Source organism: Aegilops tauschii, chromosome 7 (assembly GCF_002575655.3).
Source record: "Aegilops tauschii subsp. strangulata cultivar AL8/78 chromosome 7, Aet v6.0, whole genome shotgun sequence".
In the NCBI taxonomy this organism is placed as follows: Eukaryota; Viridiplantae; Streptophyta; class Magnoliopsida; order Poales; family Poaceae; genus Aegilops; species Aegilops tauschii.
The window spans coordinates 16,895,344-16,921,117 of NC_053041.3; the positions used below are offsets into that span (position 1 = coordinate 16,895,344).

Below are 25,774 nucleotides of genomic sequence, written 5' to 3' on the forward strand. Positions count from 1 at the left end.
GGTGCAGCTCCTCCATGGGGCTCCACTTGTCATCCCTTTATGCCCTTTATGCCCTTTATGTGTGACATAAAGTGTGGGCATTTTGGGTTTTTCATGTGCCCCCTACCCCTTGGGTTTTTCCTATAAATAGAGGTGGAGAGGCACTCTCCACACTCACTCTTTCTCACATACAAGTGCCATTGCATGATCTGGCTCTCTCTCTCCCTCCCAGCGAAATTGTTTCGTAGAGCCGAAAGGTTGTCTGGGTTCCGGCAGGAACTAGTTCTGGACGGCGAAGCCCTGCCGGATAGATGACACCGTATGTGTGCAACTCTGTAGAGAGATCGTAGTTTCGATCTTAGTTCGGGAGTGCCTCCCAAAGAGCTGTCCGTGTGACCGTCCGAGTTTCAAAGGTCCTCCCGAAGGGCTGTCCGAGTGACCGTTCGAGTTTCGAAGGTCCTTCCGAAGGGCTGTCCGCGACACTGTCTGGGGGACTGTCCGACCACCTCCCGGAGGGCTGTACGACGGGCAGATGAGGGTATACATCCTCGCGGTTGGGAGGTTGTAAATCCTAGCTGCGGGGATCTGCACCACCGATCGTCATTGACTCTACTACGAGTCGGTATCGAAAAAGATCAAACCTTGTATGCAGTCTCCATAGTGGTCCTGGGCTGGTGCGTAAGTCAGAATTTTTTTGTTTTCTGCTATGTTTCCCAACACAAGAATCTCCTGACAAGGAGAGGGACTTTAATGAGTTTAACACATCGCCTAGGGGTGAGTGTTGGAAGATGCCCGCGGAGCTGAACTCTAAGATCGGCGCCCGATCGATGGGTGCGGATACACGCGGTTCGGAGCCTATGGCCGGAGACGAGTCTGAGGTTCCGATGACACAGGCCTCATTGGAGGTCAGATCTGTGTTCGGCTCTAGCGCCGCTGAGTCTGCGGCCTCCGTGGCGAGGTTGAGCTTCCCGTCCTTGGATGGCGTGCTCTGCTCTGGATCTAGGGCCGGAGAGGTTACAGGCGCTATCTCCCGAGCACAGCCCGATGACAGATTTAGGTCATGTTCACCACGGCGGCAGGGTGCGGCTGTCGTGGGTTCGAATCCGTCGAAGATCAAATCTCCGCGGACGTCGGCGGTGTAGTTCAAGCTTCCGAACCTGACCCGATGGCCAGGGGCGTAGCTGTCGACCTGCTCCAGATGGCCAAACGAGTTGGCCCGCAGTGCGAAGCCGCCGAATACGAAGATCTGTCCGGGGAGGAAGACCCCACCCTGGACTGCGTTGTTATAGATGATTGAAGGAGCCATCAAGCCTTACGGTGACGACACAGTGGAACTCTCAATGAAAGCACCAATGTCGGTGTCAAAACCGGCGGATCTCGGGTAGGGGGTCCCGAACTGTGCGTCTAAGGCTAATGGTAACAGGAGGCGGGGGACACAATGTTTACCCAGGTTCGGGCCCTCTCGATGGAGGTAATACCCTACTTCCTGCTTGATTGATCTTGATGATACGTGTATTACAAGAGTTGATCTACCACGAGATCGTAGAGGCTAAACCCTAGAAGCTAGCCTATGATTATGATTGTTCTTGTCTTACGGACTAAACCCTCCGGTTTATATAGACACCGGAGGGGGCTAGGGTTACAGAGAGTCGGTTAAAGAAAAAGGGATCTTCATATCCTAACCGCCAAGCTTGCCTTCCACGCAAAGGGGAGTCCCATCCGGACACGGGACGGAGTCTTCTATCTTGTATCTTCATAGCCCAACAGTCCGGCATATGCATATAGTCCGGCTGTCCGAGGACCCCTTAATCCGGGACTCCCTCAGAGGGGGCGGCGACTCTGGAAAGAAGAGCGGTGGGAGAGGGAATGTCGCTCGCGGCAAGCCGTTTTCTGGATGGAGCGCGCTCCAAATACCCCATTTCCCGGTCTAATATGGAGGCCCGCAAGCTGTATTTGAAGCACTCCAAAAATTGTGGCTATCGAGGGTGGGATAGCGACTCTGCTAGAGTGCATCTTTTTGCCGAAATCACCATAATGACGGTTATTGTGATGATCGGGCCGACTTTTTTTCCGACAAAGATCGGATGGATGAACGACACAAAACGCAGCCGCTTCAGCTCCAGAAAAGGCCTAGGGTTCCTCTGCCTCCTGTCGCTGCCGCCAGTCTATCTTGTCTCCGATGGCCTTAGGGCCAAGGGGGGCACGATGGATCCTGGCCCTTGCCTGCGGGAGGGCTCCGGATGCTTCTTCGAGTTTAGTTAGGGTTTGTGTCATGCTAAGGAAGACGAGATGGCGGCGGCTCTCTAAAGATGAAATAAGGTTCTCCCTGCCTAGCGTCCATCCCGGTGATGCATCGAGCATCATCCGTGGGCATGTGGGTGTGTGTCTCCGGCGGATCTGTCTTAGGTGGATTTGCTTGGATCTGATTGTCACCCGTCACGTTCGTGTGTTTTCAGGTTGGATCCTTTCAATCGACGCTACTATGGTGGTTGTTGTTCTGGTACGCTGGTTCTGTGGGGTCTTAGCATGATTTCCCGATTGTCTATTACAATAAGTTTTGCCCAGCTCCAGCGATGGAGGGGTGATGGTCTAGGGATTTGGATGTAATTTTTATAATTTCTAGTGTTCATTCTACTGCCATGATTGATGATGAATAGATTAGAAGTGTTTCTTTTAAATGGATGGGACCAATGTTGCTTTAAGACATCTTACAAACGCCATTGTTCGACGCGAAGGTGTACCATAGATAGACTGGGCCGCGCCGGCGTTAGAGCATCTCTAGCAGTCCCCTTAAAAGTGGTCAAACTCTTATGATTTTTGCGTTTTAAGGATTTGATCGAAAAAAGTGTCCAGAACATAAACCGTAAAAGTGATCCAACCCGTAAATTTTTTAAAGGGCACCGAAAATCCACACCCGAGACCCTTATGTTTGAAGGTTGGAAGGCCGAACCGAGGGAGCCCCGTATACCAGTCAAACCTCGTCGGAGCAAACACGCCGCCACGGAATTTGCCGGAATCCACCCGAAATTCGTCACCGCACACCTGGAAAGGCTGCTGGACGCCGGAATCGATCGCCACCGGTTCGAATTGGACGAGCTCGACCTCACCGTGGCCTCCCATGACCTCAGCCTGGCCGCCGGAATCCCTCCCTTTGCGGCCGACAAAGGGGCACGGCTCGCGCGGCGTGGCCGGCAACGGAGCATGGCGCAACCGGCGGGCGATGAGGCGCGGCCGATGGGGCTAGGCGCTACCGGCGTGGCGAAGGGGCGGCGCCGGCTAGGCTGGAGGAAGGAGTTCTTATCCCAGTTTTACAATTTGTTTTTACAGTATCTATTCGGCCGTAACTAAAATAGACCTTTAAAATCTTTTTTTGTCGATCCTTATCTCCGTTTTACAGTTTGTAGTTTTAAGGGGTCTGCTAGAGAGGCTCTTATATCCGGAAGAAGGAAATATCCAGGTTAAAAAAAAAACTGGTCTGTAGTTCTGTACCGCGCTGTTTTACAGGCCGCGTTGCCCATCGGGAGGCGCCGCCGCTGGAGATCGACGCGCATCCTTCTTCCTCGGCGTCGGCGGCTGCTGCGTCCTCGTCCTCATCGCCTACGTAATACCTCCAACCCCTACCTCGTCCTGTACTCCATCTCTCTGTCCCTCCCGTTCTGCTTCCCATTCAGTTTCCGTTCCCCTGCGGATGTCGCATCAGATCCGCCTTACATCTCCAAGATTAATCACAACTCGATATATGGAACTAAATTGGGTAGATATAGTTAAGTCGTAGATGGATTCTGCTTATTCTCGAAGAAGAAAGACAATCCAGATTGAGACTTTCCCTGCTTTAGATGTCCAACATTGCAGATAATAACAGAGGGAGAACCATATGTGCTCTGCTTTCATTTTTCAGGCAGTATCAACACTTTCCAGACACAGTATTAGTTTGAGAAATAGGCGATCGTGATGTGTATTGTTCAGTAGACGCGAAGAATTATATGAAACTTTAACAGCCCGTCTATCTACCGACGTAGCTTCTACGTAGTTGTTAATTTTATTCTCAGGAGCAACAACGTCAGTATTTTTTGTTAATTTTAGTGTAGTGACGTGTTGATGTTCGAACGATACACACAAGTCGTGTTTTCTGAATCTTGGTAGCTCCTGTTTCTTCTTGTACAACTACACCTTGCTGCATGCCTAACCTTTTGTCCTGAATTTTATGTGTCGCCAGGGAGAGCGCTGCCATGCAAATCAGGGCGAAGAGAACCTGCTATGCCGCTGCCTCATCTGGGGCACGCGGATGGGCCGAGCTCCCGGACGACTTGCTCCGACCCATCATCGCTCTCCTCAGCTCGTTCCGCGACCTCCTCGCCTTTGGTTCCACCTGTCGTCCCTGGCGTGATTTCTCAGCGCACACGTCCTCTTTGTACCCTCTCCTCCTCCACCCGAGCACCGAGAGCCAACGGTATCCCTGGTATGACTGTGACTACTGGACCCTTTTCCACGAATGCACGTGGTGATTGGCTGATCCTGCTGCCGCCTCATCCTATCCCAGTTTGCTTTCCTTGAGTGATCTCAGGGGCATGTTCCTTCTGCGCTGCTCCTACGGTCACCTCATCTTCTTCGACAACAAGGGGTTCTACATTGTTAATGCGTTCAGTGGCGCTAAGGTTGTGCCTCCTTGCCTCAAGTCAGACAACTTCATTCACATTAGCTATGCCACCTTGACTGCCCCTGTTGCATCCGCTGACTCGCATCTCCTTGTCGGCAGCGGAGGCTATCTGTTTCAGTGGCGCGTCGGGAGCGACTCTTGGTTGGAACACTATCCTAAAGTTCCTTTTCTTAGGATTGAACAAATCGTGGCCTTCAAGGGCAAAACATACACCCTGGGGTCTTTTGGGTCCTTCTGCATCGTACAATTTTCGCCCTGTCTCTTAGTTCAGAAGTTTGAAATTATGCTTGAAGAAGATAGAACTGAAGATCGCTATTGGACAAATCAAAAAACATGGCTTGTGGTGTGCGACGTGCTTCTCTTAATCAAACTTGAGGCAGTAAAAAGGACAAGCTCTGAGTTTTTCCAGTTCAAGGCCTTCAAGCTCAAGTCATTGGACGCCAAGAACAAGAAGGCAAGGTGGGAGAAGGTGGACAGGTTGAATAACTGGGCCATCTTTGTCAGCGCCGACGGGCGATGCGAGGCGTTGTCGTTCATGAACCCGGAGAGATGGGGAGGGAGGAGCAACCACATATACTTCCCAAGTTATCAGTCTGAACAACCTTGGGCTGCAGTGCAACTATGGCAAAGAGCTAACAACCATTCGACAAGTTCGTGGCTCTCGAAAATTGGAAGCCAGTACCACAGATTGGTGCCAACCTGGGTCCTCCCCGCTGCATTTCGTCGCTCCAGTCAGCAATGATCTTACGGCCATCGCAGGTGCGGTTGGTGATTGTCCTCTGATACAGCTTTCGTGGGAGAGTTCTACCTTGTTTGCAGTTACATGATGAGTATTTGTACTGAATGTTCTTAACTTTTTTCTAAAATTGCATTGCAAACAGAAGCTTTCACTGTAGAGTTATTTGATTCTGCTTTTTTTGCGGGATTATAAGGGACCTTATGTTTTATTTCTCATCTACTACAAATTACGGAGTTTACTTGTACTTGGGCCACTTGATGATAACTTGGATTATACTGCACACCTAAGGTGATCAGGTCTGACCCCAAAATGCAAATTCCTAATACCTACTCGCTAGCATCTGTGCAGAGCTCATTATTCATCAAGTTATAAGCTTGCTGCTGTTCTTCATCTTTTCATGTTGAATAAACTTGTGCTGTCTTTATTTAGTGCCATGGCAGAGCTTTTTCACTGCCATGGCAGCTGTTTTGCTTCGAATAAGTGTGCCATGGCAAAGGTTTGCATACTCACTGCACATGTGCATAATTAGCTGGTTAGGCCTCTTTCTCATTGTGTTTCGGTTAGCCAAGTTGTGGGATGGCACGATGGAGGTGGTCAGCTGGATAAGCGAGTCGGGCTTAGTCCACACTCTGCACGGTCTTGTTCGTGGGATGGAATGAACGCCGAGGATCGCTGCGAGCATTTTGTTAGGACTGTTACAGGCCATTTCCTTTGTAACATAATAAAAGGAGAAAAGGAAATACAGAAAAGCACCAAGGGTTGTGCGCAGCGCAGAAAACCTGCTTGTGCCATTGTGTTCATTGTGTGTGAGCTGAGAATTGTGTTGTCATTTCATACTAAGCCTAATTAAGGTGTTTACCCTTACCTTTCATACGATTTTCTAGAACCATTTCGATCCTAATCCACCGTCAGATATCTACCATAGAACAACTGTTCAGGTATTATCATCTTAAGCTGGATTTATTTGGCAGATTACCATGTCGCTGTTTAACAATGACAGAATAAAAATCAGCAATATATATTCTGTGATTTCAGACCATCTGCATTTTTTTCCCTATGTGGCATTTCCCATCATTTGGATCCGTACAAGGCTTCAACATCTGCAAAAGACAATCCATCTTGGTTCGAATAAATGGAATCTTGCTATGATGTCATTTTTTTTCTGTGCGTGACAAGTGATGACACCGTTGACACCTGCACTTCTAGTCAAGATGCCATGTGTATGTAGCTCCGCATTTGTATGTATCTTCAGCAAACAACTCCATCTCTTGGATCCTCGTAATTGGGGCTCCCATGTAATTACGTGCCCCCAAAGCATCTACTGGTCCATATAATTGCTGCAAGCAACTCTTAGTACCTCGCCATGATAACTAGGGTGCCGAATGCACGGTGTACAACTTTTGATGTATCCTCGACTCCTCGTAATGATCCGGCCTTTGAAGGCCACCATCTCTAGGATCAAATTCAAATGTGCGCTTACAAAATCACAGCCCAACCAAGTGGGGCTCCCAACCTCTCTTGTAGTCCGTGTAATGTCATGAGATAGTTAGAGCCGATGGTGGTTGTTCTACATTGCCAATCAATGTTTTTAGAGATAATATAATGGAGGGTGTCGATCACTGATTCTCAATTTGCTAGGAAAATCATATATGATCTGCTTTTATTTTTCTGTCAGTATCTACACTCAAGAAAAAGAGTTTCCCCCCGCTTTAGATTATAAAGCAACGTCCAACCGATACAACCAGCTTGCTGGGGCCGCAGCACAAACAAGCCCAAAAGAAAAAGGAGAGAAAGAAAAAAGAAATAAATGCCGACGCCGGCAGCTCAACTAAGCAAAGATGGCCGACACCCGCTGCACCCACCAGAGAAGAACCACCGCCCGCCAAGCACTCCGAAGCCTCGCGTACCAAGCAACATCTTCAGGAAGAAATGCGACGACGCCGCTGCTGCCCGGACAAGTCCTAGGGTTTCCCCCGGTACGCGGATGGCAGTGGGGAAGGGGGTATCACCGACGCCCCTCAGGAGGGTCCGGCAACGCCCACGGGCGCAGCTGCGCCGGTGGCGAACGAGCCACCAAAGATTTCTCCCGCCCCGAAGCCACCACCTCCACCTCAGACAATCGGAAGCGCACCACCCAACATGCCGCCCACCAGCCTGTGCCACCGCGGATAACGCACCATCTTCACTGTTTCACTGAGGCCACCAACACGAGACCTGGAGGTAGGACGAGAAGACACCGGGCTCGGAGGCAACCGCACCACAGCCGACAGGAGGGAACAACCTCCACCGCCGCGCGGAGCCGACCGAACATGGCAACAGGGACTTGCCGGGCCACCACCGGCCCGGCCGGACCCCGACGGGTCCCCGCAGCCACACTGCAGCACACCGGCCGCCGGAGCCACCACCACCGCAGCCACGGGCCCCTCATTCCACCACCAGGGAGCCACGCCGTCGCGCACCGGTCCGCAGGCCCGCCCCAGCCTAGATGGGGCCCGAAAGGGCCCAGATCTGGGCCGAGCGGGCGCCGCCGGCCAGCCGCCCACCGCGCCGCCCCGCAGCCAACGGTCACGCCGCCGCGTCGAGGGCACCCGAGGCCCGCAGGATGCCGCCGCCGGGGAGGAGGGAGCCCCGACTCTCCCTCCCGGCGCGCGGGGAAGGGACGTCCGCCGCCGCCGGCGCCACTCGGACACGCCGGAGGCCGCAGCCGGCAGCGGCGAAGGGGGAAGAGGGAGGAGGAGGACCGAGACGGGGGGAGGGCAGGGGGGCGCTCCGCCGCCTCGGGGAGCGCCGGGGGAGGGGGGGAGGGGGAGATGAGGGGGGGGCGGGGGGCGCGCGCGAGGCGGCCGGCGCCGGCGGGAGGGGGCGAGGGAGGCCGGCGGCGGCGGGGCGGAACCCTAGGGCGGGTCGCGGGAGCGAGCGGTCCCTGCAAGGAAACTCACTCAGTATCTACACTTGCCAGATACAGTATTAGTATTAGGCACAAACATTTATTTTCTATCTAGCGCATATATATAACTTTCCCATACAATTGATATCCAGTGCCTGCATCGTTGTTGATCTTATTCTGAGCTTCTCTGGAGCAACAACTCAATGCGATTAGCACCTTTGTTCAGTTCAGTGTATGACGAGAACGTAGTGTGGCGTTGATGTCCTAGCGGCACGCACCAGTCATGTTTTTAGAATCTTGGCAGCTCATCTTGGTAACTCCTGTTCTTTTTTATACAGTTATATACCTTGTTTCGCATGCCTAACCTTTTTCTTGAATTTGCTGTGTCGAACAGGGAGAACGACATCGTGCAAATAATGGCCAACAGGACATGTTCTGCTAATGTCTCCTCACTCTTTGCTTCATCTGGGCCGCAAGGATGGGCAGAGCTCCCGGACGACCAGCTCCAACCTGTTGTCGCTCTACTATGCTCCTCACCTTCGGTACCACTTGTCATCATTGGGGTGAATGTGATCTCTTCTCAGCCCATGCTCCTCTGTCCAGCCCCTGCTCCTCCACCCCAATCTCCGTACCAACGGTGGACAGTCTCTCTCGCATAACTGTTGGACTTTATTCCACAAATGCACATGGAGATTGGCTGACCCTGCTGCCACCTCATCCTCTCGCAGTTTTCTTTCGTTGAGTGACCTCAGAAGCATGACCTTTCGGCGCTGCTCCTACAGTCAGCTCATCTTCTGCGACAACAATGGGTTCCATATTGTTAATCCATTCAGTGGCGCTAAGGTTGGTCCTCCTTCCCTCCGGTCAGTTCACTTCACTTGCATCAGCTATGTCACCTTAACTGCCCCTGTTGCATCCGCTGATTCGCATCTCCTTGTCGGTGCTGGAGCCTATCTGTTCCTGTGGCCAGGCGCATTGGCAGCGACTCTTGGACAAAACACAGCCCTAAAGTTGGTCGTTTTTCGATTGAACAAAATGTGGCCTTCAAGGGCAAGACATATGCCCTAGGGTCTTTCGGGTGGTTCTACATCATTCACTTGTCACCCAGTCTCATTATTCAGAAGTTTTAAGTTGTGTTTGAGGAAGATATAACCGAAGATCTCTATTCGGCAAATGACAAAGCATGGCTAGTGGTGTGTGGTGACACGCTTCTCTTGATCAAACTTGTGGAGGCGGGAAGAAGGATGCGCTCGGAGGCCTTCCAGTTTATGGCCTTCAAGCTTGAGTCAGTGGACATCATGACCAAGAAGGCAAGGTGGGTGAAAGTGAACAAGTTAGATAACTGGGCCATCTTTATCAGCATTGACGAGCGGTGTGAGGCGTTGCCGTGCATGAACCCGGAGGGATGGGGAGGAAGGAGCAACCACATATACTTCCCAAGTTATCAGTCTGAAAAACCTTGGGCTGCAGTCCAACTATGGAAAAAATGTTATTACCGTTCGACATGTTTGCAGCTCTTCAACACTGGAAGACGGTACCTGAAATTGGAGTCAACCTGGGTCTTCCCCGCGCGTTTCCTTTTTACGTCCTGTGATGATCTTACGACTGTGAGTGCGGTTGGTGATTAGCTTCTGATACAGCTTTGGTGGGAGGATTCTACAGTGTTGCAGTCGCAGGATGAGTAGTTCACTGAATGTTCGTTTCGAAACTTGCATTACAAACAGAAGTGTAGATTAAGTTATCAGATTACGTACTTTCCTCTCTTTTTTCTGCGGCAATTACAAGGGACCTATATGTTTTATTTCTCATTTATTACAGATTGTGGAGTTTTCTTGTACCTGGGCACTTGATAACATGGGCTAGTGTTAGAGTAGTCATTATGGTATACGACTTCTAGTCCAAGTCAGTTTTGTATTCCTACCCCAAGTCGGTTTGTACCCTCTTATATACTCTTGTATGCCGCACCAAATCATCAATAAGCAACAGTTTTATTCAGCTTTCATGGTATCAGATACCGGTCCCAGGGTTTAGGGTATGGCTCCGCCAACGCCACCGCCGCCGCCGCCGTCCGGCTACTTCGAGCGCCGGGCCGCACTCATCGCCAAGGCTGCCAACGCCGCGGCCGCTTCTCTCTCGGCCCTCACCATAGCTCCACAAAACTACCCTGCACCCATCCTCGCCGCACCAATATCTCTTGCTGACACAATCTCCGACGTCAGCCCCTACATCCCCATAGTTCCTGATCTCGCCGCCCACAACTACTACCATTGGAGACATCTCTTCGATCTCCACCTCGGCCGCTGCAACCTGCGCTCGCATGTCGCCGCCAACTGTCTTCCCCGCCCCGACGATCCGCAATGGTTGAAAGATGATCTCGCGATCGTTCAGTGGTTCTACACCCGCATCACCACCGAGATCTTCAACATGCTCGATCACGACGGCGCCACCGCTGCCAACATCTGGCACTCCCTCCGTCAGCTCTTCCAAAGCAACACCGACGCTCGGAAAAACGCTCTCCACACCGAGCTTCGCAATATGGTGCAAGGAGACGCCCCGGTGAACCTGTTCTGCCAGCGCGTTAAGACCATTGGTGATGAGCTCCGCGAACTCGGCGATACAGTTAGCGACTCACAGCTAATCAATATCGTCGTCGTCGGCCTCAGCGAAGACTTTGACAAGCAAGCCTCGTTCATACCGATGATACGGCCCCCCCTACCTTCGCTGAAGTTCGTTCCTTGCTACAACTCGCGGCGGAAACACATGCTCGCAAGGACTCTCGCCCCAAGGTCTTTCATGTTGCGGCTCGTCCTCCTCTGTCGTCTACACCAGAGCCGCCTTCCAGGCCGGCTCCTGCCGCCGGGCCGTCCGCATCGTCATCTGTTCAACCGCCCCCAGGCTGGCGTCCTAGTCCGAACTACCGCGGCAAAAACCCTATCTACAGGCCGCCGTCGACTCGTTCGGTTCCGCCTACGACATCACCAGCACCGAGTCCTGCACCACCCACCAGTGCTCCATCTGCGGTTGCATGGCGGCCTCCTCATGATCCTTGGACGGGGCTTGTTCAAGCATGGCCCATGCCCTGGTCCGCTCCGTCCACCCTCGGTGCTCCGCCGGCATACTCAGGTGCCTGGCAACCCGGCCTTCGGCCGCCTACTGGTGCTCCCGGGGTTCTCAACCCCCGACAGCCGGCCAATGCCTATCACGCCGCCCCGACGTATGCTCCTTATGGTCATTACAGCACCGACGGCGGCGCCTACTACACACCTCAGCCGGCCCTGCTCCCGACGCCACCCCCACCACAGCCGACCAATGCCTACTACACTCCCCAGTCGGCCCTACTGCCTTCACCATCGTATCCGCCGGCACTGCTTCCGACGCCACCCTCACCTGCGACGCCGAGCTGGGATCAAGCTGCCTTTCTCCAGGCCATGAATAACTTTGCTGCACAAGGAAACTCAGGTACGGATTGGATCTTTGATTCAGGGGCCTCTAGTCATATGTCTGCATCTAGTAATTGGTTATCTTCTTGCACTAAATCTCCTTTCCCTTCCATTATCCTTGGAGATGGATCATCTATTCCTATATATTGTGTTGGTCAGGCTCAACTTCCCTCTTCCACCAAACCTCTTTTACTTCGCGATGTTCTAGTTGCACCCGCCCTCATTAAAAATCTTATCTCTGTTCGCCAATTTACTTGCGACAATCTAGTTTCGGCTGAATTTGACCCTTTTGGTTTATCTGTGAAAGATTACCTGACCAAGGCCGAGATCGCTCGCTTCAATAGCTCCGGTGATCTTTATTCTCTTAATGGAGTTCCTGCCGCCACCCCTCCAACATCCATGCTGGCCTCCGTCGATCTCTGGCATCGTCGCTTGGCCCATCCCAACCCCGCCGTCTTAGCTTCTATGCTTAGTGAATTTACCATACCATGTAATAGGGACTCTCATAATTCTGTGTTTTGCGAGTCTTGTCAATTAGGCAAACATGTGCGTCTTCCCTTTAGTTCCTCTAGTTCTTGTAGCACTTATCCCTTTGAGTTAATACATTGTGATTTATGGACCTCTCCCATTGCAAGTGTTTCGGGTTTTAAATACTACCTTGTTATCCTAGATGATTTCACCCACTTTGTCTGGACTTCTCCTCTACGCAACAAATCCGAGGTCCATTCTCTTTTCCTTAATTTTCAACGCTATGTGTCTGTTCACTTCTTCCTCCCAATTCGCTTTATCCAATGTGACAATGGTCGCGAGTTTGATAACATTAAAAATCGTACTTTCTTCTTACAACATGGCATCCTGCTTAGGTTCTCATGTCCCTACACCTCCCCTCAAAATGGTAAAGCAGAACGCTCTCTTCGCACCCTCAATGGTATAGTTCGCACTCTCCTCATTCAATCATCTATGCCTCCCAAGTTTTGGGCTGAAGCCCTACACATGGCCACCTTCCTTCTAAATATTCGACCTTCTAAAACTAAACCCAACACTACTCCCTATTATTCCCTCTTTCTTTCCCACCCCGACTACTCCGCGGTTCGTGTTTTCGGCTGTCTCTATTTTCCCAATGCCTACGCCACTTCTGCAAATAAATTGTCACCACGCTCTATCCCATGTGCTTTTCTCGGCTTCTCTGACGAGCACAAAGGCTATCGCTGTCTCGACCTTCACACCGGACATGTTCATGTCTCTCGTCATGTCACGTTTGCTGAGCACATTTTTCCTTTCTCACAACGCACTACTACACCATCCAACACCCCTAGCTCCGCAAACACCCCCTCTCCCCGTCCTTTCCAACTATATACTCCCCTACCTGCCGAACACAACTTATCACCACCACCATTAACACCCACCATAGCCAATCCCAACCATACACTCACCCCACCCGAGACGTCCCCAACACCCCCGGCCCCTACTCCCACTCCACCACCCAGCCCTGGTCCCACTCCACCACCCAGCCCTACTCCTTCGTCCGACTCTTCCGCTGCGCCGGACTCACCAGTACCCACCTTACCCCCTCGTGCTATTCCTACAGCAGCCCCGATTAATGATCATCGCATGCGTACTAGGGCCAAATCAGGATTTCATCAACCCCAAGACCGCCTAAACCTTCATACCTCCGTATCTCTCACTTCTCTTCCAAAGAATTACAAAACAGCTCTACTTGATCCCAATTGGGCCGCTACCATGCAAGAAGAATATAATGCTTTACTTCAAAACAACACCTGGCAACTTGTTCCTCGTCCTCCCAATACAAATATTGTTTCTGGCAAATGGATTTTTCGCCAAAAGTTCCACTCCGATGGGAGCCTCTCACGATATAAAGCCAGGTGGGTTTGTCGTGGCTTTTCTCAGCAACAAGGAATTGATTACGAAGAAACCTTCTCTCCTGTTGTTAAACCTAGCACCATTCGCACCGTTCTCAGTGTTGCTGTCTCCTCTTCATGGCCCATTCACCAACTTGATGTTAAAAATGCTTTCCTCCATGGTTCCCTTCAAGAAACTGTCTACTGCCAGCAACCTCTGGGTTTTGAAAATCCATCCTTTCCAACTCATGTATGTCTTCTTCAGAAATCTCTCTATGGTCTTAAACAGGCCCCACGAGCTTGGTTTCAACGCTTCTCCTCCTTCATTCAAACAATAGGCTTCACTCCATCTCTCTCCGACACCTCTCTTTTTGTGTATCATCAAACTTCTGACACTGCCTATTTACTTCTCTATGTAGATGATATCATTCTTACCGCCTCCTCTCAAAAGTTCTTAGATCATATTGTCTCTCTTCTTAGATCTGAATTTTCTATGACTGACCTAGGACTCCTTCATCATTTCTTAGGCATTGCTGTTGTTCGAGATTCCTCCAGCCTTTTTCTTTCCCAACGCCAGTATATTCTTGATCTTCTTAATCGTGCTGGTATGCTTGACTGTCAATCATCTCGCACTCCTGTCGATACTAGTTTTAAACTTTCGGCTACCGGTGAACCCTTTTCCGATCCTACTCTCTATCGTAGCCTAACAGGTGCTCTCCAATATCTCACCATTACTCGTCCTGAAATCTCTTTTGCTGTTCAACAAGCATGTCTCTATATGCATGATCCCCGGGTTCCTCACTATAATCATGTTAAACGCATTCTTCGGTATTTAAAAGGAACTCTCAATCATGGTCTCCACCTCAATAATTCTTCTCCAAACTCGCTTACCGCATACTCTGATGCAGACTGGGCTGGTTGTCCTGACACTCGAAGGTCCACTTACGGTTTTTGTGTTTTTCTTGGTAACAATTCGATTTCTTGGTCTTCGAAAAGACAGGTTACAGTCTCACGTTCGTCGGCCGAGGCTGAGTATCGCGCTGTGGCACATGCCGTTGCAGATACAATCTGGATTCGGCAGTTACTCTCCGAGCTACACAGGCCTATTGAGCAGGCCACTATTGTCTACTGTGACAACATATCAGCAGTCTACATGACCAGCAATCCAGTTCAACACCGACGCACAAAGCATATTGAGATTGATATTCATTTTGTTCGTGAAAAGGTTGCTCTTGGTCAGGTTCGGGTGCTTCATGTTCCCTCTACGGCTCAGTTTGCTGACATTTTCACCAAGGCACTGCCTACCAAGCCGTTTCAAGATATCTGTTTTAGTCTCAACGTCGTCGAGCCTGCCGTTGATACTGCGGGGGGATGTTAGAGTAGTCATTATGGTATACGACTTCTAGTCCAAGTCAGTTTTGTACCCCTACCCCAAGTCGGTTTGTACCCTCTTATATACTCTTGTATGCCGCACCAAATCATCAATAAGCAACAGTTTTATTCAGCTTTCAGCTAGGCCTGTAACTTCCCTTTCATACATAGATAGCTAAGAGTAATTGTACTATGGTTGTTGATTATTCACGTGATGTGCTTGAGCATATGACAGTCTCATTGGGTGGATATGTGAATATTGAGAACATAGCTTGGGGAGAGCTACAATTTTTTAACTGAACATTGTACACCATTTTGGGCTGGAGAATTGCAAGGTCACCAAGAATTAGAGTGAGGATGCAAGTCCATAGCATCAGGTTAATATAAACTGCAAGTTCAGCCAACAAACATATAAGCAGCATATGTGCATTCAGCACAAATTTTATATTTCACCAACAAAAACTAGGCAGATAGAGTGTTCGACAACCAAACAGATCTGCATTTGAACATAGCTTCAGCAAACAGCTCTGCGTGCATTTGACTATCTCTGTTTAAAAGGAGATCAAGCTACAAATAGATGTATGGACCAAACAAAGCACATAACTAAAATAAAAGCCCAGGCACATCTGAAGAGTGATATGAAGACCCAAGAAGCTAGTATTGTTTCAAGATGCAAACCCTTATCTCTTGTATGCAAAACGGGAGTAATTAACAAGGTTCAGCAAAAACAGCAACATGTAGCACAAGTTTTGCCTCCAGGAATGTACATTGGGTGGCAAACAGAGATTATTACAAATCTTGATGTACTCCGTCAAAGGAGCGGAAACTAAAAGGAACATAGCGACAAAAAGTCCCCAAGTGCAGCCAACGACAACAAGACAACTGTGCGCTGCAATGACACGATCTCATACCCAAGCTGCGAAGGATGTAGGATTGCGAGCAAGATAAGCATTGATCGTCGCGAAACAAGGTTCTGGCTCCAACTCCTCATTTTGGTTGCCATCTACTGGGTATGAAAATACCCGAGCGTTTTCATCCAACTGATAGACAAGGCCACCCCTTAAACCCATTCTCTCTGGGTTCATTAAGAGTCGTGGCTGTCCAGTACGTTTCTCGCCAAAGAAGAACGCCCACTTCTTCAAGCCTCCCTCTTCCACGCTCACATACTTTGCAGGTTCTGTTGAGAAGTCAATGGAGAAGGCTTCCCAGTTACGACCAAGTAGGAGAAGTGTGTCTTCACAAGCCACCAAATTTCCGGAAAGCACGTATGGGTCCATATAATATCTGCAATCAACTCTTAGTACCTCAACATGAAACTGAGGTGCCAAATGCACGGTGTATAGTTTTTGACGCATCCTCATAATGACCCGGCCTTTGAAGGACACCATCTCCTTGATCAAATGTGCATTTAGAAAATCGCAGTGCAACCAAGAGGGGCTCCCAACTCGCCAAGCGTACAGGCAGTGCGGGCTGTTGACAAATAGATATGAATCTGGTGACGCCTCTGGAGATATGAAGGTTCTGTAGCATAGTTGACTCAATGGGAAAGATGGAGCTGCAACCGTTGTGCCAGTGAGCACATCCATAATGACAAGGGATCTATCGTAGCAGAAAATCACATGACCATAAGAACATTTGACGACTGCCATTTTGTCCAAAATACTTGGAGGGGTCAAGCGACACAACGGGGTACTTGGATATACAGGATCAATGAGCTCCCATGTGTTTCCAATGTGAGAGCCAGCTGAGCTTGTCTGGTCGGCACAGTTCCGGAAAATAACAGGTGGGAAGAGCTCGCCTAAGGTAGATTTGATTGACATGAATGCGGCATACCAGCTAGGGCAGGTGGCGATGAATGCAAGAAGGTCACGAGTTGAACCCAACAGGACAATGATGGAGTGCAATAATCCACGTGGTAGGTCCGCCCAGCCTTCGGGTCCAAACATGACACGGTGCACGGAGATGGGGGTGTTGGAGCTCCGGTTGATGTTTTGCATGATATCAGCTTCAAATTCTGCATTAAGGAGCATGAAAGGACAACAATTTTAGCAATGGACTTGAGTTAACTATATGATATAAATTGCTATCACTATTTTAATTAAATTGGTACTACTACAGCTATGATAATTATACAAACACAATAAAAATGTTTGTAGAAACTATAAACATAATACACAGTAGAGCAAAGACTACAGTATTGCCATCGAAATGTGCATCTGCCTCAAGAAAATTCGATCATGATAAAATTCATCAACATTTAAAAAGAAAAGGCAAGTTTTGTATTTTTATTTCCACCAAATGTTATTTATATGTGTTGCGCAACAGGTTTGGCTCTTGTCTCCACCTCGATTCCGGGCCCACAGATACGCGATAAATTTCATCTACATTTGAAATTAAAAAGTGCAAGCAATATTGAAATTCTAAGATTGTTCTACACTGATAGTGTAGTGGTAAACCCTTGAACTATTTCATATTTTCATATAGTATAAACACAACAGGATCACACATCCACCAACAACACATACACTCAGATCCCCAAATCAACCATGGCAGAGTCAGGCTAACAAGAACAAAAGTGTGATGAGCGCGTCAGAGGAGGTCGCCCCCAATGGGGGTGATGGCGGGCCAAGGAAGATGATCCTGGGCAGCCTTGCGCGGTGGAGAACTCTGTCTGACGGTGGACCATGGCACCGGTCAGCGAATATATATACTCGGCCAACCCATGAGACCATGTCCTACACGGAAATTGACTTAACCTAGATCACATCGTATACTACATATTTGGACTCAAGCTTGACTCAAACACGTGAATTCCTACTAGTATATGTACATGACTTTGGTTAGTCCCCAAAGAAATAAAGCCACGTGACATGCAAGCACCAACTACATCATGTTCCAAACAAAACAATTAAGATTATGCTAACACTAGCGTCGGCCCCTGCACCACCAATGGCTGTCATGGGTTCCCAACTCCAGCAGGAGGTGGGGAAGGTCTCATCCACGATACCGGCAATCACTCCAAAGCTGCTTGTATGTACAACTCAGAGCAAGGGGGTAGAACTCGACATCAACTTGGTTCCTTCCCTTGCCGGGCTTGAACCCGGAGGGCCGAGGTGATTCAAGGCTAGGCCTCCTCCATGAGTCCGGCAGCCAGCAAGGAAAATGAAGTGGGTGAAGTCAACCTCAACAAGGCTCCTCCCCTACCCCTGGAGCCAGTAACACGAAATCCAAGCACCACAAAGATAAGAATAGCCTCAAGGGTAAGCCAGGGAAGTAAGTTGATCAATCACTGGTGAACATCATGGCGGTGTTGGGTAAATGCATGGGATGTGACAGTGAGTCTGGTAGTGAGTTTTTGACGACACCTAGTTACAAGGGTCCTGGTCTGAACAAGAAGGCATGAGTGAGGGTAATGGAGGTGGCATGAGCAACATAGGTGTGTTAGGCGGTAAGGAAGCTATCGGCCCATTGGTTGCCGATGAATGACATGTGATAAGGAAGGCACCTATCAGGAGAAATGAGTCGCCTGATATAGAACTGTTGGGGCCTCGGGCAGTCCCGGATAGTTGAAGAGCTAGTTTGCCTCGTGCACGCATATACCACTTGATGATCGTTTTACTTTCTGAAACTCGGCAATGTGAAAAGAGTTTCAATAATCTTAGGTGGATGCTAGGCCGCCAGAATTGTATTGTGCATGATGGTAAGGGCAAGGGTGCGCTGCGTTGTTCTGAGATAAATGAACTAAAATAAAAAGAATGCCATATGACCTGAGGTACATCAATGTCTTAATTCATGATGATTCCCATGGCCCGAAGTGTCGGGCTACATGGTGAACCTAAGGAGTAGGGAAGACGTCAGATCTGGAGTTTACTCAAAGAATAAAGCCAGATGCTAATGAACACTTGTTGATGATAGGTGATTTTTATGAGACGATGTGGCAGCATGAGCACTTCTCAGTAGCTTGGATATTCGAGAGAAAAATACCAATTTCAGAGAAGCCTTGTTCTAGTGTGATCTTCATAATTGGGGCTATAAGGGGCCATCCTGGACATACGATAATAAACAGTATGGCAAAAGCAATGTGACCGTCGGGTTGAAAGTGCAGTTGCATCATCGGGTTGGTGTGATTTATTCAGAGTGAACAATGGTACACACATATGCTCCAGTCACTTTCCTCTATGGCTGCAATACGGAGACAGACCAAGGTGCATAGCAACGTGAAATCCTTCCAGTATGAGTAGATATGGGAAAGAGTACCGTCGCCGGAGGGAACTACTGAAATCCCTGGCCGATTACTACACTAAGCTGGGAGTGCTGCAACAGGATGTTTGGTCCTGGACATGAAAGATATTCGGTCCATGATAAGCAGTACTCACTGGCTGAGAAGGAATATTATAGTCGCATACTGAATGCACCATCTTATTGGTTGCGGATGGTCGGGAAAGCATCTTAAAAAAGCAGGTCTTGGAAGGGAGGCTAATGCCTATCAAAATTTGTGGGGGAGCCTTGGTGTCTCTAAATTAATGTTTGTTGATGACAACCTTTTGTTCTTCAAGGCCGTAGGAAGAGAGGTGAGGGTAGTGAAGGACACTCCAAATCTATTTCAAAGGTGTACATGATAGCTTCTTAGCCCGGCTAAATGCTCTTTATTATTTAGTGAACACTGCTCGCCCCATGTCCAGTAAGATATAAAGGTCACCCTTGGTGTTGTGGCTTCCACTTTTGAGAGTAAATATTTGGGTTTACCAACCCCAGAAGGAGGAATTTTGCCTCGAATTTTAGTCGATCATGGAAAGGTTCACAAAAATGTGCAAGGACTGGATTGAAAATTATATGACCCATGCAGCTAAAGAGGTCTTGATCAAGTAAGTGGTTCAAGCGCTTCCCAGTTACTTCTTTGGATTGTTCAAATGTCCTTGGGCTTTTGTGATAAGTATGAAAATTTTATCTGGGACTTTAGGTGGGGCGATGAGTAAGGACACCACAAGTCCATTGGCTCTCCTGGTACCAACTTATAAAACAAAAGAGAGGAGGTTTTCTAGGATTCTGGGATATGCATATGTTTAACCAAGCTCTCCTGGCAAGGCAAGGGTGGAAACTGATTCACAAGCCGGATAGTTTATGTTCCGGAGTCTTGAAATCAGAATATTATCCTTGTGGGATATTCTGGACATGGTCATTTCCTCGTATGCATCCCCGGCTTGGAGTTAAGATACTCAAGGAAGGCATCATCTGGCGTATAGTTAATGGACGAAAAATTCAGATTCAGAGAGACAACTGGATTCTGAGACAGTATGGCCTCCGGTTGCCAAATTCGCTAGAAACTCAAGGTTGAGGTGGGTTAACCAGTTGATTGTCTCGATAAAAAATGAATGGAATATTAACCTTGTCCATAGGTTATTTTCTGATTTTTGATGTAGAGGAGATATTTCGCATAAATCACCCTTCTACGTGATGGATGACGTGCTTATAAACTTGCCACCCAACTCAAATTCAGGTGCAATTCCCCTGCTTCTAGCTCATCAAGTGCGACATATAATTGGAGTATTTGGGATGTGATTTGGAGAGCTAAGGTTCCAGAGAAGGTTAAGGTCTTTGGCTGGAGGTTGCTACTGGCTCACTGGCTACACAATTGTGTAAATTTATAAAGGCGCTGAGTGTAACACCATTTGTGCTATTTCTGGTAACAATGTGGAGCATGAATTCCAATCTCCAAAGTGGCTTTGGGATGTTGGCTAGTGTCCCATCAATACTTTTTTCTGAGGGAATTGGTGTCCCATCAATACTTAATGCCCCCCTGTCTAACGATTGCAATCAGTTTATGGTAATATACAAGTCTAGTGTTTTCCCTCAATTAAGTAAAATAAACACAACTCGAAGATCAACTAATTTTTACCTTAATTTTTCTAGAAAAAAATAGGGCGAGTTCTTCCCCTACCTTCTTCGATGTTGATAGCGGAGGGCGAAGTGGAGGCAACAACTACCTTCTCTGATGCCAGCCGTGGTAAGACGTGGCCATCAGAGACAGTATGCCGCTTTGCTCCATCGCCAATCATCATGTTGGCTCCAGATCTGGGGAAAACGGCTGGTCGCCCACACCCAGGACTCCAGATCTGGATGTAGTTGGTCGCCCAACTGTGGTGACTCCAAATCTGGATGCGGTTGGTCGCCCACACCTAGGACTCCAGATATGGATGGAAACACAGTAGGAGCCCACGCGGTTGTCTCAACGCATGATCCACCGCTCAACCATGGGTGGTTCAAGCGCAGTCGGCGTGGATGTCGAGGGAAAGGGGGAACGTGTGTGACGAGGGAGAGAGAGCGGGGGGAGAGGAGAGAGAGAGAAAGAGAGGAGAGGAAGAGACTGGCGTGTGGGTTTGTTCGTTATAGAAAAGCTTTACCTGTAGATTATTATGTGAGCCTGCACACCACAACAAGACCTCCCGTCCTCACGTTTAAATTGCCCCGCCCCCTCCCACGTGGTGGGCCCACTTCTCACCCTACCGCTCCCAAAAAAGCGTGTAGGATGAGAGTTGTGCGTGTTGGTCAGTTTGCTCGCTGGAGCGAGCAAACGCCAGGAATTCAATGTGAGGTGCTCCCAGCAAGGAGACGAAAGACACCATGCAACATGCTCCGACCGGCCATGATTCCTGGTTTCTGCATACAAATAGTGAACCATCATACGCCAATGACCTTACCTCACTGACTAGACACCCGCGGCTCCACTCCCAGACATAGGATGTCGGCGTGAGGTACTCGATGTTCTCCTAGAATTCTTGTAGCTGTTCGCCCATATTTTTATTCATGTTTCTCCCTGTCAACCAATACCCCTCTACTGAATTTCCCTTTGGCTTGAGAATGACGGTTGTGACCTCCATAACAATGCAACACTCGTCACCCGACCTCTCCTCTTTGTCCTATGTGTCATCCTTGCCGATGATAGCAAAGTGGACGATGCCAATGACGTTGATATCCGCTCTATGCCAAGGACAGGCACCGCATGCGAGGGAATATCGGTTATCCGACACCCACGACACAATCCATAAGGACGTGTTTTCTTCCCATCGAAACCTTCTCTCCCAGCCGAAGATGGTGCTCCTCCTCAACTTTTTTGTCGGCATCCACAGAAGCAACTATCCTAGTGGTCTATCGAGACCAAGGACACCCGAGCACCATTCAGATATGCTGCCAAGAAAGGCGATGGAGAAGCACGTTGACCATCCAACGTGCAAGGTAGGGGGAACCCTGTTTAGTAAACTGTAATAACGAGTTGTAGTGTGCATCACAATTATTGCATAAACACTCTTTGATTAATTATAAAAAAGAGGATAATTCAAAACCTCATATATAATGCTATAAAACACGAACAAACACACTCAAATAATCAATGCACTGGTATAATCCTGCTGAAAAATACTGAAATATTTACCATAGTTTCCCTAGGGGGTGGCCCTCTCATTTAACTAGGCAAACAAACCCAAGAAGCAAATACTCATGAGAGATATAATCATTTTCTAGTGAAAAAAATAGTGTTACCAACTAAAGAAAGAACAAGCATGCATGTAGAACACATGAGCAATGATGTACATCTGATTCTTTTTGAAAGATGTACGAAGGGGCACAGATATCAACATAGAATATGGAGTGAGTTGATTAAAGTTGAGTGGTAGTACAATCAATTCCCGTGACACCGCACCTTTCAAAGGTTCCAAATACTCACCGGCTTCGTTAGTAACAAGTGTATCTGAATTATCATCTGGAAACAACAAAAGTTATCCAAAGATTCGTTTTCTGGGCGGTATTAACAGTGTCGGGTTCATCTAGAGATACCGAATCATATTCATCTAGAGTGTTCTCGTCCTCCCGTGACATGCCGACATCCAGGTTTTGTGAGACAAAGCTAGAACTTTACACCAGGACACGAGACCATGCCGTGGAACTCGAATATTGCGTGTCGAAGGCTGCAACAGTCAGCTTGAGCCTTGAGGCCACACCGAGCCATGTTTTTCTTTCTGGGGCCGAAGATCCTCGCTCTGCTTGTTTCCGCAGCCATTGCTTCTCCATGTTTGATCGAAATTATGCGAGTGTCGCCTCTTTCATGAGCATTGTCCCTCTCACTCATTGGGCCGCCCAAGAGAGACGATTTACTCCGGAACATGCAATCAGCGTGATGTGGAGCACGCAAGAAAACTCAACCACAGCAATAGAGAACGTTCTGTGGGTAGTCAGCACTTCTAAGTAAGCCAAGTTGAGCAACGAGTAGCCAGCAAGTCGTTGTAGTATAGTGGTAAGTATTCCCGCCTGTCACGCGGGTGACCCGGGTTCGATCCCCGGCAACGGCGATTTTTTTGGTTTTGCCGGCCCACAACACTTGGGCCCGTTAATTCCCATGGCCCATCTCTTTGACACTTGGGCTCTGCTATTTCTAAACGCTTCCACAACGGTGGAGGCCTGCTGAGAGCTCGCCTGGCCCGTCCGGGTGTATTTACCTTATGAACCTTAGAAATACCCCCTCAAAAAAAATAATGAACCCTAGAAACGCAACATGTTTGCTCTAGAGCCCTGCTAAGACATTTGACGTCCTCCTACAAAAATACTTTGTTGCGATTGTTGAGTGGTAGAACAAATTTCACTCGCGGACATGGTGTCATAGAACAAATTTCACCTTTTGGTTTCTCTGGATTTTTCCTGAAATTTATTTTCTCCTGTTTTCTTCTTTGGATTTAATTCTAGAAATTGTTTTCACCTTTTTTTTTCTTGGCTCAATGTTGCAGAGTTAAATCCGTCATATCCCTTGGTAGCATATTCTAGATAGACGACTTGGCACGTTGGTAACGAGGACAAGGATGTTACCTATGTTTGGGCTCTCACAGAGGAGGTAATATCCTACATCTTGCTCTTTGTTTATTACGCACGGATATTTATCGAGTACAAAACACCTAAAGACTATAAATTTTGATCAAAGATTTAATTAACCAAATGTCAATGCATGTCAGTAAAAACTATATTGTTGGATTCGTATTTGAACATAGTTTTCAATGATATAATTTTTGGTGACATGCACGAACATTTCGTTAGTTAAATCTATGGTCAAAATTTGGCACAAAATATCATGAGGACCAATAAACCAGGACGGAGGTAGTAGCAATTTAACAGAATGAGTATGTGTGCAATGGTTATCTACGGTAATCTGTGAATTTATAGTGATGAGTGAACAATGCCATCTCTCTAACTTTCCTTGAATGTTTTACACACATAGGACACTGTAGCCCCCCTGACTTGCCTCCTGCATGTCAGAGGATCCGTCTCCCCTCACGCGAGGTGTTGGGGAACGTAGTAATTTCAAAAAAAATCCTACGCATACGCAAGATCATGGTGATGCATAGCAACGAGAGGGGGAGTGTATCTTCATACCCTTGAAGATCGTTAAGCGGAAGCGTTTATGACAACGCGGTTGATGTAGTCGTACGTCTTCACGATCCGACCGATCCAAGTACCGAACGCACGGCACCTCCGAGTTCAGCACACGTTCAGCTCGATGACGTCCTCGCCTTCTCGATCCAGTAAGACGGGCGAAGTAGTAGATGAGTTCCGGCAGCACGACGGCGTGGTGACGGTGTTGGTGAAGAACAATCTCCGCAGGGCTTCGCCTAAGCACTACGGAAACTATGACGGAGGATAAACTAGAGGGGACGGGGTTGCCGGCACACGGCTTGGTGTTTCTTGATGTGTCTTGGGTGCTAGCCCTGCCCCTCTATTTATATGTTGAGCCCTGGGGTCGAAACTTGGAGTAAAAGCCTCCTCAAAGTCGGTTTTGCCCGAAAGGCAAGAGTCCTACACGGACTCCAGGGCTAGACGCCAGGGTTCCCGGCGTCTACCCCCTAGACGCCAGGGTTCCTGGCGTCTAGCCTCTGGTCTCCGCAAAACTTCCTTTTGCACTTTCCAAAAGCCTCGTGGGCTTTCCCCTTTGGCCCAAATAAAGTGTTCTCGTACCCAAACATTTCGGGAAACATCCGGAACCCCTTCCGGTGAATTCCGAAACCCTTCCGGAGACCAAACACTATTATCCCATATATCAAACTTTATCTCTGGACCATTCCGGAGTTCCTCGTCATGTCCGTGATCTCATCCGGGACTCCGAACAACATTCGGTCACCAACAAATATAACTCATATAATACTATATCGTCAACGACGTTAAGCGTGCGGACCCTACGGGTTCGAGAACTATGTAGACATGACCGAGACACGTCTCCGGTCAATAACCAATAGCGGGACCTGGATGCCCATATTGGCTCCCACATATTCTACGAAGATCTTTATCGGTAAAACCGCATAACAACATACGTTGTTCCCTTTGTCATCGGTTTGTTACTTGCCCGAGATTCGATCGTCGGTATCTCAATACCTAGTTCAATCTCGTTACCGGCAAGTCTCTTTACTCGTTCCGTAATACATCGTCCCGCAACTAACTCATTAGTTGCAATGCTTGCAAGGCTTATAGTGATGTGCATTACCGAGTGGGCCCAGAGATACCTCTCCGACAATCGGAGTGACACATCCTAATCTCGAAATATGCCAACCCAACAAGTACCTTCGGAGACACCTGTAGAGCACCTTTATAATCACCCAGTTACGTTGTGACGTTTGGTAGCACACAAAGTGTTCCTCCGGTAAACGGGAGTTGCATAATCTCATAGTCATAGGAACATGTATAAGTCATGAAGAAAGCAATAGCAACGTACTAAACGATCAAGTGCTAAGCTAACGGAATGGGTCAAGTCAATCACATCATTCTCCTAATGATGTGACCCTGTTAATCAAATAACAACTCTTTGTCCAT

The 25,774-nt window shown here is 48.5% G+C and overlaps 1 protein-coding gene, 1 non-coding gene and 2 pseudogenes across 2 annotated transcripts; 3 read left to right on the forward strand and 1 right to left on the reverse strand.

Moving 5' to 3' along the window:
- The first annotated feature begins 836 nt into the window (after positions 1 to 836).
- Positions 837 to 5,551, forward strand: LOC109732508 (uncharacterized; annotated as a pseudogene).
- A 1,808-nt stretch (positions 5,552 to 7,359) lies between these two features.
- LOC109732506 (uncharacterized) lies at positions 7,360 to 9,890 on the forward strand (annotated as a pseudogene).
- A 5,702-nt stretch (positions 9,891 to 15,592) lies between these two features.
- Positions 15,593 to 21,267, reverse strand: LOC120968462 (uncharacterized). The gene is made up of 2 exons (XM_040395284.3): positions 20,871 to 21,267; positions 15,593 to 16,946 (listed from the first exon to the last, which is right to left on the reverse strand). Exons 1-2 carry the CDS (start codon positions 20,989 to 20,991, stop codon positions 15,838 to 15,840), a joined length of 1,230 nt encoding a protein of 409 aa, XP_040251218.1. The 5' UTR covers positions 20,992 to 21,267; the 3' UTR covers positions 15,593 to 15,837.
- A 1,935-nt stretch (positions 21,268 to 23,202) lies between these two features.
- TRNAD-GUC (transfer RNA aspartic acid (anticodon GUC)) lies at positions 23,203 to 23,274 on the forward strand. The gene has a single exon. It is a non-coding gene; the product is annotated as a tRNA-Asp (tRNA).
- The last annotated feature ends 2,500 nt before the right edge of the window (positions 23,275 to 25,774 follow it).